General features: G+C 40.2%; 1 protein-coding gene across 1 annotated transcript in view; it reads right to left on the reverse strand.

Moving 5' to 3' along the window:
• The window catches only part of NAA35 (N-alpha-acetyltransferase 35, NatC auxiliary subunit), a 43,632-nt gene extending 28,787 nt beyond the window's left edge, over nucleotides 1-14,845 (reverse strand). The window contains exons 1-11 of the mRNA XM_053293764.1: nucleotides 14,690-14,845; nucleotides 14,340-14,473; nucleotides 12,981-13,014; nucleotides 11,004-11,118; nucleotides 9,235-9,309; nucleotides 7,238-7,405; nucleotides 4,896-4,962; nucleotides 3,003-3,046; nucleotides 1,625-1,675; nucleotides 1,085-1,168; nucleotides 478-592 (exon numbers count right to left, since the gene is read on the reverse strand). Of these exons, the coding sequence (XP_053149739.1) occupies nucleotides 478-592; nucleotides 1,085-1,168; nucleotides 1,625-1,675; nucleotides 3,003-3,046; nucleotides 4,896-4,962; nucleotides 7,238-7,405; nucleotides 9,235-9,309; nucleotides 11,004-11,118; nucleotides 12,981-13,014; nucleotides 14,340-14,463 (877 nt within the window). The 5' untranslated portion in view covers nucleotides 14,464-14,473; nucleotides 14,690-14,845. The remainder of the gene's footprint in view (nucleotides 1-477; nucleotides 593-1,084; nucleotides 1,169-1,624; nucleotides 1,676-3,002; nucleotides 3,047-4,895; nucleotides 4,963-7,237; nucleotides 7,406-9,234; nucleotides 9,310-11,003; nucleotides 11,119-12,980; nucleotides 13,015-14,339; nucleotides 14,474-14,689) is intronic.
• Between the last annotated feature and the right edge of the window lie 264 nt (nucleotides 14,846-15,109).

Below are 15,109 nucleotides of genomic sequence, written 5' to 3' on the forward strand. Positions count from 1 at the left end.
GTGTGCGCAAGTTCTTATCTCAGGGGAAAGACCCGGGCTACCCGGCGGGGCAGCACCAGAATTGGCCCCCATCCCAGCGCTTCACACGAGCAGCCCTACCTTGGTAAGGCTGCACAAGCCTGGGTAGGACTGCTCATGTGAGCAGCCTTCAAATATGTGGTGGCAGGGAGGAAAGTGGGGGGGGGGAACCACATGCCTTGACGTGATGACACTGGGAACCATAGCTAGATTCTGTAAATATTCTACATATATGAGCAAGATGCATTAAAATGATGAATAACTATGCATCATACAAACTTCATTCAGTAATAAGATATCCATATCTTCAGTAATAAGTGTGGCTCAAATTTTATAGCAAGACAAAAGATCAGACTAAGAGAAGCATTACTGCAGCTCATTAAGTGATCTTAGTATTGAGAAATGTAAACAAAGCATTAAAAAGGAGCGAAGAGAACTCTTCTGAAGATACTTGCTTACCTCCTTTTGTTGTGTCATTCTGCGCCTGAATGCCACGGTGTAATGAGTTGTGGATAGCAGAAAGCAAGTCAGCTGCCTGAGTCATCAGTTTCTGAGCTTCTGCAACTGCACTAGTCTGGTAAAGAGCAATAGTAAAAATAATCTGTGTATGTATTTGTGTTACTAGGTAATGAGCACATACTAATTGAATATTAACTGATAAAACTCTAGCATGCAGTCCATTAACAACAGTTCTACAAGATGCATAAACATTATCATATGTAAGTAATTTAAAACTATTTTATTTGCATCCCTGCTCATGTTGCAATTCACATGCATCTTCCATATAAAACTCTGAAAATGATCAGCATGACACAATATGGCTTCTTTTAGAAATAGGCCTCCCAGAAAACCCTGCAGATGAGAAAATTTCAAAAAGGCCTGTTGAGATCAGTCCAATAGTTGCTACCCCACAACCAAGGCAATAAGGCAATAGCCTACTTGCCCCCAATATCTGACAATCAAATGTTTAAACATGGAAGTTCCAATTTGCAATCTGTCCTGAACATATGAAGCAGCAATATTTTATAGCATCACTAAAGTTATTTTTAAAAGGAAGTAGTCATACCTCTTTTTTGGTAAAGGCAATTAACACAGTCAGTAATACTCGGGTAAACTTCACTCTACTGAATACTGCAAAGCACTGTTGGTGCTATTAAGAAGAAAGCACAAAAACCAATAATTTCAAAACTTTCTGAAAGAAGATTTAGCCACTGTCATAACAACAGTATTTATCATAGTTCTGTTTTAAATTCACATGTATTCCATTATGTTGTTCACAATCCTGAAGAAAATAAAAACATTTTAAATTAAATTCTTTCTGACTAGAACTGCGAATATAAAAACTTCATTGCTCCAAGACTATTACAGACGATATTAAGTTACTAAACGTTTTGTATGATCTCAGTCAATGGTTCCTACTAAATCTGGTGCTCAATTCAAGTCCTCCCCCAACCCCATCAAATAACCAACAGCCTTGCAATTCTAAATATACTGATCATCTTGTATATTTCTTATTTTATATCTCAAAAAGCTACATCTCCTTTCAGAGCCTATTCCTGGAAGATGCTCAAGGAACACTTCTCACAGAGCACAAAAGCATCCTTACTTCAAGCTCCACTTCTGGATCTCTCTCTTCTCCTTGCCGGCTTCGAGTGCTCTGAAGATGAAAGAAACATGATTATCTTCACTGCAGAACAATAAAGAAATTATTATATGAAAAAGTAGTACTAACAAAAAATGCTGAGTCACATCAAAATAAGCATTTGCACACAGGGAATGCTTCTGTGTGTACACAAGGGGGAGGTACAATTTTAAACAACCTGCCTTTCCTTCTTCCAGTCGTGCAACTCTGAAGAACTCATTTTTGGGAGGCACAGAACAACCACCTAGCCCTGTTGTGCAAATGCTCAAGTGCTCTCTGCACACAGCTCTTAGTGACTCAGATCCAAACTATCATCCCCTTTGCAGGCCAGCATCAGTTCAATTTCATTAACTACCACTTTCTGATAATCCGGGAGTGCTTTCTATTTGTAAGTACTGTCTGGTTAGCTCAAAATTATGTTGTGTTGTGTAGTGAACAGAATATCAGACTTAGAAAGACCTACATTCAACTCTCCACTCATCCAGGGTCAAACCAATGAAATGGCAGCAGATATGTTTGCTTATGTGTGTCTGTCCTACTCATATACTGTATTAAGGGGAGGAATCTGATTTTTACTTCACGAGGAGGTTGTGGATGAGGGGAGCCTGAAACCCTAATCCCATCGTCCAGTGCCCTTCTTCACTGTACTACGTCACCTCAAACACTCTTCTTCCAACCCCGGTACTCTGAAATAAGCTGGGCTGGGAGAAGAGTGATTGGGGCATCAGAATGTAGGGGGCTGCATATTCAGTACAGAGTGGTTCAGATACATACACCCTCAGCTTTGTGTGTGAAAAACAAACGCGGCTGCCAACATCACATCTCGAGTTACCCTTACATTCATTCATTCCTTTCTTTCATTTATATACCGCCCTTCCAAAATGGCTCAGGGTGGTTTACAATTAAAACAAACCACTAAAACAATAAAAAGCTAACACAAATTAAACACACCACAACAATTAACAATTTAAAAACATTTTAAAACAACAATTAAACAATTACAGTGATTAAAAGCCCCAAAATCAGGTTAGAATATTAAAACAGATTTAAAAACCCTGGAAAGCCAGGCCAGACAAATAGGTTTTAAGGGCTCTCCTGAAGGCCATCTCTCACCCTAGCCAACATTCCAGGGATGATGCAAGGATGAAACCGGGGAGGAGTAAGGCATCCTAAGCATTGGGTGGGATAAAAATGTAATAAACTTAGAATAATGTCATAAAAAAGATTCTTGGTTATGTTTATTAGTCTATTATTTTATTAGAATGGTCTTATAAGTTTATGCGTAACCAGTAAGACCATTCCAAGGGATTTTTTTTTTTAAAATGTAGAGCAAATAATATACCTTTACTCGCCGTTGCATGTCATCTTCAACATCCTTCAGCATACCTAGGAAGAAAAAGTTGCATTCAGTTCACACCCCTGAACGCCACATAGGAGTTGTTTTTGTGACTCGGTGATTGTTCCCATCCTACTTCAAATCGCCATCCTCACTAGCTAAAAAACGACATCCTAGGTCATTACTTCAGTGTACATTTACTAATTTGATAGTATATTTTGAGGCAAACATTTTACAATGCAATACTGTGCATGTCTACTCATACGCAACTCCCACTGAATTCAATAGGACTTAATTTCAGATAAATAGTCTCTCTGTTTGGATCACCAAGGTGGCCAACACCACACTGAGGGAGGGTAGAATAACCCCAGCTAACAGAGCAAAGAGGCACCTTTTCAAAGTGGTGATTCTCTTTATTGAGTAGGGGGAGCGCAACTGGCCCTAACCATCCCCAGCACAGCATCTCTCCAGTCGCTGTTGCTGGTGTCAATCTTCTTTTCGTTTTTAGATTGCGAGCCCTTTGTTTATTTATTTATTTAATCTATATAAGCTGCTGTGGGAACTTTTGTTGAAAAGCAGTATATAAATATTTGTCGTAATACTGGTACTTCTAAAGAGGCTGTACCAACAACCTTCCGGAAAAAGTTGAATCTGGATCCAGGCAATATAAATAACTGTGGCCCTGTTTAGAACTCCAGTTATTCCTTGGAGTTCTTTAGCTCCATTCCAACTCTGTTTTTGGCCTGCTTTTAAAGTTGAAAATGCTTTGGTTGCCCTGCTGCAGGTGCATAACCTGCACTGGGAGATGGATGGAGCAGTAAACCTTTCAGCAGCTTTCAGTACCATTGACATCAATATCCTTTGGTGGCCTTGCAGAGATGAGGTTACATACTACTGTGCTTTCAGAGGTTCTGCTCATTACTGGAGGATCAGTTCCAGTAGAGTGTTGGGAGACTTCCGTTTCATCTTTAGAACAAGATGAAGGTGCTGTTAGTCACCTTGTGACAATCACAAACTAGTGATTGTTAGTGGCAATCTTGAAGAGGAAGTGTGTGACCTATTCTAGATGGAGTTGCAATACACCTAAAGCAGCAGGTACACAGCTTGGGAGTACTGATTTCCCTGGATAACCAGATGGTGGCAGTAGCCAAAGGTGCCTTTCAGCAGCCTTTCCAGGCATCAGTTACGCATGCCTTAGTTACCTCCAAGCTAAATTAATTCAATGCTCTCTACACAGGGATCCCTTGTCGTTCAGAAATTTAGAATGATCCAAAAGATGTAGCTGCCAGATAGTCCAAGGCACATAACTTTAAGAAGCGTGTTGTTCTGACCATATCTCATTTTTGTTGGGTGTCTGTTTCTAGTTGAAGGGTTGATGTTGGTTTTTAAAGCCCGAAACCATACAAGCTTGTTCCCATACAAGCCTGACTTGCATTTAAAGTTGGTATCAGAGACCCTGTTCTGTGTCCTCTGACTGAAGCAGATCAAATGGGCAAATACAAAGATAGGGCTTTTACAGTGGCATCACCAAGCTTATGGAACACGCTCCCTGCGGAAATCCACTTTGCCCCCTTCCTGGATATTTTAGGTGCCCTTGAAAGGCTTTGCTTTAACAAGCGTTTGATTTACAATTTTTAGTTACTAACTTAAGCAAACAATCAGCTGTTCTAACTGGTAATTTAAATATGAGTTTTAGTGCTCGTGTTCTAGTATTTTGTATTAGTTTTACAATGCTGTTTGATATTACTGCATTTGCCCTATTTGTAAGCCGCGTTTAAATGTGCAAAGAGAAAAACAGGATAAAAGCAATAAATAATACATAGGATTGCAGCCTTACTCATGGAAACCAAAGCACTAAATTCTTCAGGAAAAAGAGACCATAAGTTATTTGAGTTCTACCTGTAACTCGAAGATCGGTCACATTGTTTGCCATTTTAAATCCGTATGTCATGGACTGAAAATCTTCCTAAACAAGAGGAAAAATTAATGGGTAACACCAAAATATATTCACCAAGAGCAGCAGCTTGCTTCAAAGAGTGTCTGCACTAAATTCAAGCCCTACATCCAGTTTAACTTGGAGCAACGCCTCTAGGTATTTTCAGAATATTGCTAAAATTCACAAGATGCTGAAAGACAGAGCAAGATGTTAAAAATCACAATCCTATAGCACTTTTAGGAAACAGCTATTCTGGGCTGCATAGGATTTCCTAGAATAACAGTATAAGTACTCAGCACTAATGACCTCATCTGGGATACTGCCCAGATGGCTATACTGAATCGGTACCACTCGCGAGAATTCATGGTCTATAAAACAAGTGGAAGAGTGTCTTTCCACTCTATGAACCAATGCTCAAAAATCATGGAATAGATGAAAGGGCCCTTAATGAAACCAAGCCCTGCCCTCAGACTTCTGATTTAACTATATAATGGTCCCCTACAGCCTTAAATCGTAACTGAGGAAGCAAGCCACACCCTGAAATTAAAACACTATGATGCACCAATAGCAGAGTAGATTGATTTAAGGTACTAATTTAGATTACTTAAGTCAAAAAGAGAAAAAAGATTGATTTAAATAAAAAAATTGTTTAGGACTTAATTATCTTCTAAACAAAAGTGCATACTAGTTGGTTGCTATAACAGAATCTTTATATAACTTCATACTGCTCTAGAAGTTTAATTGTATTTGAAAATGATATGCAATACATTACTTATTTTTAGATAAACTTGAGCTCATGCCAAACTGGGATGAGACTGCACTCACCATAGAATTATATTTATATGCTACAAATTACAGAACAATCTTAACTGTTACAGGCATCAGCTCTTACCATTTAAAATCAGCCTGAACCTATGCATCTATATTCTGAAGTAAGTCTCAGTGGCTGACATCCTAATGAAGAACCAGTGCAACAAGGAAAGAGTTCCAGGACAACACTGCACTGATGCGAGTGTGTAGATGGGAGATAGAATTTCAACAACCTCTCCTTCCCCTGGAAGCCCTCTGTGTCACCTAGAAATATTACCAAGGTCTGCATGACCTGTGGGGACATTTTGGGAGGGTGGCCACTGAGTCAGCAGCAGAACTGAGTTGAACCTTTCAGAAGCATTGGTGCTTTATTAGTCAGGATATTAGCCACTGTGCTCACTGGAGCTTACTTACTAGTAAATGCATTTAGGATTGCAGGCTATGACTATAATATTATAGACTTTCTTTGAGAAAATCTCACAGGGGGACTTGCTTTGAAGTAAACATGTCTAGGATTGCACTGCAAGTCACCCAAGTTATAAAACAGGAGTAGAAAGCTACCCAGATGACATTAAATGACACTAGTAGTTACATGCTAGTCCCTACCTCCCAGTATCAAGCCAGAATATAAATGCAACTATTGTACTCTATAGTGGCTGACAAAGATGTTTTCTTTACAGTTTCTTTACCAAGAAAAACAGATTTTTATAAAATTATTTTGCTTTAAAAGACAAAATCAGAACGTAATTCAGATATAGTTTTAAATTATATTTTAAAAATTAAAAAATCAGGACACTTGTAAATTTTAGTTTTTAAATTTTAAGTCCAATTTTTAGATGTTTAGCTTTAATGTTTATCCACTTAATCACTGGATCACTTCTAATTCCAGGATAGGAAATATCTCTAATCTCTTACTTTCCAGGCTGCAGATCAAGGTCCTACTAAAAGCAATAAAAATGAGTCCATTGTCCAATTAAAGCTCCCAGAGTCTTCTGAACAGCACAGTGCTGAACAATTAAATCAATAAAATTTTATTGGCATCTCTGTATGTATATAAGAAAGATACCTGGTCCTGGTGAAAGATATCTGGTGACTTGAGTATCAAAACTATAGGCACTTTATAAAATGCATACAGAAATGTACAAGCAGAATTACTACAAGCAAGAACAAAAAAATCAAGTAGTGAGCATCAGAAGCATTTTAGTTAAAATGATTCTGCAAATATTTATATAATTATTTGAAAAGCATATCATCTTGGTGTGTGCAGGATTTGGTATCTTTGAGCTACTTTAATATCTAATATTTGAATTTGTTATTCTACAACAGATGTAGCGGCCAACACACCAGAGATCTAGGCAAGCCACACATGCAGTAGAATGGAAACACATGTTCTCTTCACATGTGAACCCATGGGTGGGCGGGGGGAGATTTCCAGTGGCAGCTGGGAAGCATCTATACTTGGTGGGGGGGGGGGAGTCACTGAACCGAGACTTACCTCTTCAAACACTGCAGCTTTATTTACTTTTTCTCTGGCAATATCACAGATTTTTAGGATTCCCAGAGCAAATGCCTTCATGGCAGGATCCTCTATAAAATCTGGATTATGAATGTAAAGGCAAGTGAATACTGTCTGTGCTAGAGAATGGCCTTCTAACCATGTTATCTGGAAAGGAGGAGAAAAAGCATGTAATATAGAAGGAAGCAGGGCATTGTTGCGACTCAATTCATAAACATTTTACAAAATATTAGTTCAAGTTCTATTTCATTGTAATTCCATTACTGAAGACGGGGGTGGGGGGTGGGAGGTTTTAATTCCATTATTTTGGCATTTCCCTCTCAGGCATCATGAAAATAAATGTTTAAATTTCTATTATGGTGAATGTAAAAAGCATTAATATTTAAATGGACAGATGTTGGGACAACAAGTAGTTTACACAAAGAAATAAGGACCATAGACACAATCTAGGAGCCTGGGCTACATGGGAAGCAGAGAGTCTCTGTGCACAGACAGACTTGGAATGGTGACGTATGAGTGCTACCAGCAAGTGAATTCAATCCCAAAAGATTTATATACATGGATACAATGTATCTTCCACCAATCTGCCACATTTGTGCAGGGCACAAAACTAAGCTGGTCTGACAAAGGTGGCCCATCATGTCCCCTAGCAAAGCATCTAGCTGCTTGGGCCATAACCAGGTCCTGTACATGGTTGCTTTTGGTCAGACCACTAGGAGAGTCTTGTTTAAGTACTGCTATGATGCATTGTGAAAATGGCTCTGCTCTTACACTTGCTAACTGGCCAAGGAGACACCTTTATAGGTGGTGACTCATATGTTGTAGAAGAACAGTAGATGTCCCTATTCAACTCAGAGTGGCCACTGCTAATGTTTCTTTTCAGACTCTGAGCCCCTTTGGAATAAGAAACAAGTTTCTTTTTCCTTTTTCTATGTTTGTATTTCTGCCAATATATAACTTTTCTTTTAAGAACAAAACAAAAAAACACAAATATATAAATATTCACAACCACCACCACCACCACCACCAGGACTCTTCCATTAGGGGGTCATGGTCTGTGAATGTGGAGCAGAAAGGCTCCCAGTAGAAGAACAGCACTGAACTCTTTGTATTTGTTCCCTGTGAAAGTTTTCTTAGTGTCCATTAGACTGAGAAATCAAACAAAACCAAGACGTAAGGCAAAGAGTGGTAACAACCATTCCATTAGTCAAAACATACACACACACCACCCCAAACAATCAAACCATGTAAATCTTTTTTCCAGGAACCAGGGACGAAAGAGCAACTCCCAAGGGAAGCGCACGCAACAGCAGTCAGAAAGCAACTAAAAAGCAAAGTGCTCTGGTGCCAAGTATACTGCGCACATGAAAGGCAGAGCTTCAGAACGGTTCGGAGGAGCTTGTGAATCCTTCTACAGGGACTTCTGTGCAGGCACAGCTCACAGGTTGTGAAGGATACTGGACCACCACAAAGATCACATCCTTATAAAGTACAAGAGCTCCAGTAAGGGCTGCCTAATCAGCCTTGGAATCCACATTCCAAAGGCTATGCTAATATGGTAGCTGATGCACAGCTGCACTTCCTGGCCTCTGCATATGAAGTGTTGATCTTGTCCCCCTTGTTTGTAAACTTTGTCTTTTTTTGTCTTCTTCTACTGCATGTATCCTATATCTTTTAACAGAATACTCACAAACCCCATACCCTCTCTGTCAAACTGCTTCCAAACTTCCCCGGCCCACTTATTTATCTTTATAATTTGATTAATGCAGAGGAAACAAAATAGTATTTCTGAGGGGTTGAAATTTAATAAGTTCACAATATGCATTTCATATTTTCAGAGAACCAATTATCCAAACAAGATAGGATTTTAAAAATTTCTTAGTTCCACAAAAGCGTATTGCACATTTAATCTGACCCCAAAGACTTTTAACATTAGAACTGGCGAGCTTTTCTAAACAACTTCATTGGTGACTTACCAAGCAGCAAAAACAAGTGTCCATTATCCCTATCAACTCGGGTAAAGATAAGTCTTTAATTTTAATGGTGCCATCCTTCAGAAAAACAAGAGAAAGTATGTAAGCATTCATTAATAGCAACTGAAATTTGATCAGTTCACAAAGGTATCACCTTGTGTGTGCATGCCCGGAGGGGACTCTGGTAGCACAGCAGCTGATGTGCAGTCAGAATTCTGCTGGCTGCAGCAACAACCATATACACTAACCCTGGGACTGCGTGCAGAAGGTTCCCTACCCCCACACCTGAGATTTTTTCCCCATGTCATGGGAAAAAGCCATTCAGTAAAAGAAGCTTGTGAAAGGAATTTTGCTCCCAAGAGTCCATTGAGATAAATTATGGAAAAACTAAAGTCCTAGTCTTTGCAAAACGACCTAGGCAATATTGTTGGTCCATCAATGGTTATAGGATTGCACAGGTCAACTCCTTCAAATATCTAGGAGTGGTTTTTCATTCTTCAGGCTCACGCAATGCCCACCTCAAATCCACATTGTTGACGGCACAGTTAACTACGAACCTTATTACATCTTTTCATTTCTCGAGGGGGGCTTCTTATATTCCCGCTGCAGTTAAACTATTTGTATCTAAAGTCCACTCTCAAGTGCTGTACGGAGCCCAAATAGGACCTGTCAGCAACTTTACGGCTTTAGAAGCCCTGCAGTCTAAATTTCTGAGATCTATATTGTTAGTCCCCCGATGCGTGCCCAACGTTGCGCTAAGACGAGAGGTGGGTATTAGATTGGAAACTTGTTATTGGAGGAATATCATATTATTCTGGTTAAAATTTGTTTTCTCTTGTGTAGGATTGGCCTCCCTTATTAAGACTGATTGTTTCTGATTTAAGTGGAAGACCCAAATTGTTGACAAATTGGCACACTATGGTTACTCTCAGGACGAGATTATGAAATTGGGATATGATCGAGCCAGGATTGAGATCAAACAACGTATCATGGACATGGAACTGCAGGAAGACGTCGCTTCCGTGCCTAAGAATATCTTTCTGGGGGATCAAATGTTTAACATTAAACCAGCTAGCTATTTAAGTCTAATTACCATTCCCAAATTTAGACGTGCTTTGACGCTCGCCCGTCTTAATGCGCTTCCATCTGCTGTTATGGAGGGAAGATTTAAAGGCACCCCTTTCTCTGCTCGACTTTGCCCTTGCGGGTCTGGTCAAGTGGAGACAACTACGCATGCCATTTTATACTGTGACTTCTATAGGGACACCCGCTTAAGATTAGTGTCCCCTTTGTTGCAATGTTTTCCTGGGCATTTGGATGACTTCTATTTGAAGTATTTACTGTCCAGTCTTGATGACAACCTAATCAGCAAAATGGCAAGGTACTGTTATATCATTTGCACCATCCGCTTAGGTTTTCAATAATGTTCTGCTTTCTTTTTTCTGTGATTCCTGTTTTATGATTGTTATGGAGGGTGCTCTGCTCAGTAAGGTTTTTAGTAAGATCTATTTGGAGTTCACCACAACTGCCTTAACTTTAACCTGTCAGTATTGTGTTATAATCTGTCTGTTTTATTATGTTGAGTTTTTTTTGTAAGTATGTATGTTTTAACTATGTACTGGTCTATGACCGCAATAAAGGACTGACTGACTGAAAGGAGTCCTTAAAAAGTTATATAAAATCAACAGTTGTACTAATTAACACATCTGTGTTAATTATGATCTTTATTTTTATGAGTGATTAAGCAGCTGACAGAAAGCAGGAGTGCCAACCTTGATAGCTTGTTCAAAGTTGAGAACTTTTCGATTAACTTGGTTTCCAATCATACCAGCATCCATCTTGGGATCCATCATTTCAATAGCAGACATGGCTTCAAAGAGACCAAAACTAAGGATAGAAATACAAAGAGAGATACCTTAAGCTAGCACTAATAAATCTGAATAACACAAAAATGGTTTCAAAGCATCATCTCCAGATATCCAGGCAAAACCAGAAACAATTAAAGAATTTACCTATACTTTTAACATCATCATCAATTTTATTACAGCCATTGGCCAGCAGAAATAGAAATAACATACATATCCAACACAACAATACTAAAACACAATGAAACAAAATGCAGTCATTCATAAAAAAAATAGTTTAAAAAGCATCAACAGCTCCCACAGTTAAGCACTTAATTGAGACTTCAACCTAATGGCAATATAAAAAAAAATTGCTACAATTTTTGTAATCTCAGCGCTTACATCCGTGAGACAGTAATATGTATAAAAACACTAGCACCTCCCAGGAAATTTGAGTAACAGAGGGGAAATAAGTTCTTCTCTAGCATCCCGATACAAAGAACAGTATAGCAGAACAAGGGTGACAGTTTCCAGGAGGCCAGAACCACAACGGCAAAAAACCGTAGCAGTTTAGTCTTTAGCAAACCTCCGTTCCAAAAGAAAAGAGGGCGACACGTTTAACCGAGCCCGAGCAAATGAGACCCGAAATTTAGAAAAGTGCAGCGTTGTTAAGTAACTGGCACCTCTATCTCCCCTAGGTGGCAAAATCCCAAAATGCAGAGGGGAACAAGTCCTGTTGGCCAAAGACATTAGTTCCTGACATTCAGTGTCATGCAACTGGAGAAATAGCTATACTTTTAACCAAGTAGCAGCAGATTTGACTATAGGTTGTATCCAAAGCACTTATAATGAGAAAACGTTTTGCTCAAATAAGGAGGAGAGTAATTCCCTTCCCTTCAACAATACCCTCTTTCTGCTGACAGCTACTCCTCTGCGGAAGGCCTCCCAACCCTCGGAAGCAGATTTTCTGAGGTATGGATGCAGAGGGAAAAGGTGGTGAGTGGAAATAACTGCCCTCTTTCAAGAAGGGAGCTTCTCTTGTTCATGCTACACATGCTTAGAATACAATTCCATATTATCAGCAATGGAAATCCCATTGCTTTCACCTACATAACATGCACATCATGCAATTCTGAGTAGCCATCTTTATTTGTATCCATCAACGGACATCCAGCTGATGTTTTGCATACACAACGAGGAGAAGGAAGATTGTTGCCAATCCTCTGCTTCCTTCTGTGTCCTTTTCCTCTGTTTCCTCAAGGGTCCTGAAACCCACACGAACATATTTTTGGAAGGTACAGAAGGAAATTGAGGGAACTGATAAAGAGTCAACCTCCTCTGTTCTAAACAAAAAAGTGTTACTTGGTGTGTGCAATGTTGGTCTGGATGTCAACCACCATTTTTAATACAAAAAAACCAAACTGGTTCCGTTTAAGATCAATAAATATTATGCACGGGAGAAGTAAAATATCAGTTAAAATGTGGAGATAAGAAAGCAGGAAGATTTCTAAGAATATAATGGCTCTATATATAAATAGTAGACACACCTTATTGACTACATCCTTACATCAAGACTCTAAGCAGGTTGACACAAAATTAAGATGCATCAATTTCAGAAGGACTTACAAGGAACTAAGTGTGCATAATGCTGCTCCCGAGATTGTGTGCAACAAAGTTTTCATATTAATGACCAAGTCACACAGAATAAATGGTAAATCAAGGTTCATTCATGTTCTTTAACATAAGTGACAGCTACAGAAGATCACCAAAGCAGCATCAAACACATAACACACTTGGAAGCTAGCACCATTGAGATCAACAGAAGCTGCTTCCAGTAGAGTGCTGCTTTCATATTAAGGTGTAATAAATATATCTGGAGAACTTGTATCCTTATGTTATACTCACAGTTTGTCATGAAGTAGCTCCCCCAACTTTAATTCTAAAAGAAAATTAAGAATCACTTTTACCAAAGATATTCAAATATTAAATAAAACCTGCTTATATAATCAGAAGAAAAACATATGTTGCCATATAAATAGGAACATAAAAGCAAAACAGTGCTTTAGCACAGTTTCCTTAGAAGTCAACGTTTGTGCCATTCAAGCAGTTTAAAAGAGAACAGGGCAGCATTTGAAATGTGCACTAATTCAGTACATGGTATAAGTACACATGCACAATTTAAAACTGCCACCATTTAAAACTGCTCTCATGTGGGCAAGGACAGCAAGTGGTAGAGAGGACAAGCTGCAACCACTGAGCTGAGGTTGGATGGATGGTGCAAAGCCAGATGGAGAGAACTTGGGAGTTCTGAGCTCAGTTTCTCTTCCGGGCTTCCCTAGCTTGCCTCTTCAGCCAAGCGGAGGGAGACAGAGAGGCCAACTTTTCTAGTTCTCAGGTCTTCAGCAGCCTCCCCTTCACAGACTCATTTTGGGTCCTAGGCAAGTAGGAAACACAGTTTGGGGGCAGTACTTCTGGAGACAGAACTGGAAAACAAGATTCCCCAGCACTACTTTTCCTAGTTAGCCAAAAACACAAACCAGGTAGGAACTTGAAAAGAAGTTTAGGCTCAACCTTCATTAGACCTAAAAATGGTCTTCCAGGCTTACACCTGGTTTGCCTCCCTCCCTGGGTCAAGGGGAGGTGCAGCAGGGATTCTTGGTTTCCCAGTTCCAGCTATTCCCCCACTTACTACCCTCTCAGGTTCCTAGCTCTGGAACCTGAGGGAGCAGTGAAGCAGCAGAGGGCCTGGTTTGCCCAGACTTTAGCAGGCTTGAGCATTTTCCTCTCAAAATGAAAGAAAGTCTGCATTCTTGGTCAACAAGTGACAGCGATACGATATCTGTGTATGGCTCTGTTTCTGATGCTTGTTGGGGTCTGTGTATTTGCTTGTTCTATCACAGCCTCTCCAAATTGCTTCTACTGTATTATCATATATAGACAGCAGCAAACTACTAAGAACATAAAATTGCTATACATCTTACAGCAGTGAACTTTTGCACCAGATTCCACCCTCCCAGAGTTGACAAAAATATCTGAGCTCTGTCCCCAGACCCACCATTCAGCAAGCAGAATTTCCATTATTGTTGCTATTATTACTATTATTATTGGAGCTACCTGGCAACACCTTCCATAGAAGACTATGTCCACAGATCTCTGGTACTGCAATTAGTTTCCCGATGCAACAAATCCACAACTCACATTTATTGATCTACCTCCCACTATCCCTTTTCCAGGGTTTTGGAAACCCTAGTTACTGTGATTTACCTCTACAGCAGTCTTCAAAGTCTTGGGTGATATCTATCCAACTTGTATTACGCTTTTCCATCTTCTCGGGTATATTGAGCTCCCATCCTGAATCATCATCTTCAACGGACGCCTTCATAACCATGATCCCACACCTGCACAGACATTGGGTATTAAAAACAAATCAAAGGCGGTTCAGGAGAAGAGGGAAGAGGTGTGCGTGTAAAGGGCCCCAGTAACGTTAATCTTCCATTCTCTTGCTCCGAGGCCCGTATCTACACTGGGGCCAATAGCGGTCCAGTCCCAGTGAATAACTTCCCGGCCTCATTACAGCAGCCCCGGCCGGAGACAGGGCGGCGGCCGCAACTTACTGAAAACGTCGGTATAGTCGTTGTCGTCCCCGGCGCGCCGGAGAACGAGGGAAGCCGCCTGCTGCCTAGTGCCTACCGGAGAATGGGAGGAGGGAAGTCGAAGACGAGATGCAATCCCGCCTTCCCTCTTTCCTTTGCTTGTCATTGGCCGAAGGATTACAGGTTGAGGCTGACTGACAGGCTCCTCTCCAGCCACTTCCCTCGGCTGACCTGTCAGTCAGCCTCAGCCTGTACACCTCTCGGCCAATGACAAACAGAGTAGAAGGGACACAGGAGAGACGGGTGGGCCCAGGAAGGGGTAAGGCGTGCGTTGTTTGTGCCGGGATCAGGAAGACCGACACACGCACATGCACAGAGGGAGAGAAAGCTAGAACGCTATTTAGTTGGGCGTGAATTTATTTTCCAGTAGCGCACACATTC

Source organism: Hemicordylus capensis, chromosome 2, assembly GCF_027244095.1.
Source record: "Hemicordylus capensis ecotype Gifberg chromosome 2, rHemCap1.1.pri, whole genome shotgun sequence".
In the NCBI taxonomy this organism is placed as follows: Eukaryota; Metazoa; Chordata; class Lepidosauria; order Squamata; family Cordylidae; genus Hemicordylus; species Hemicordylus capensis.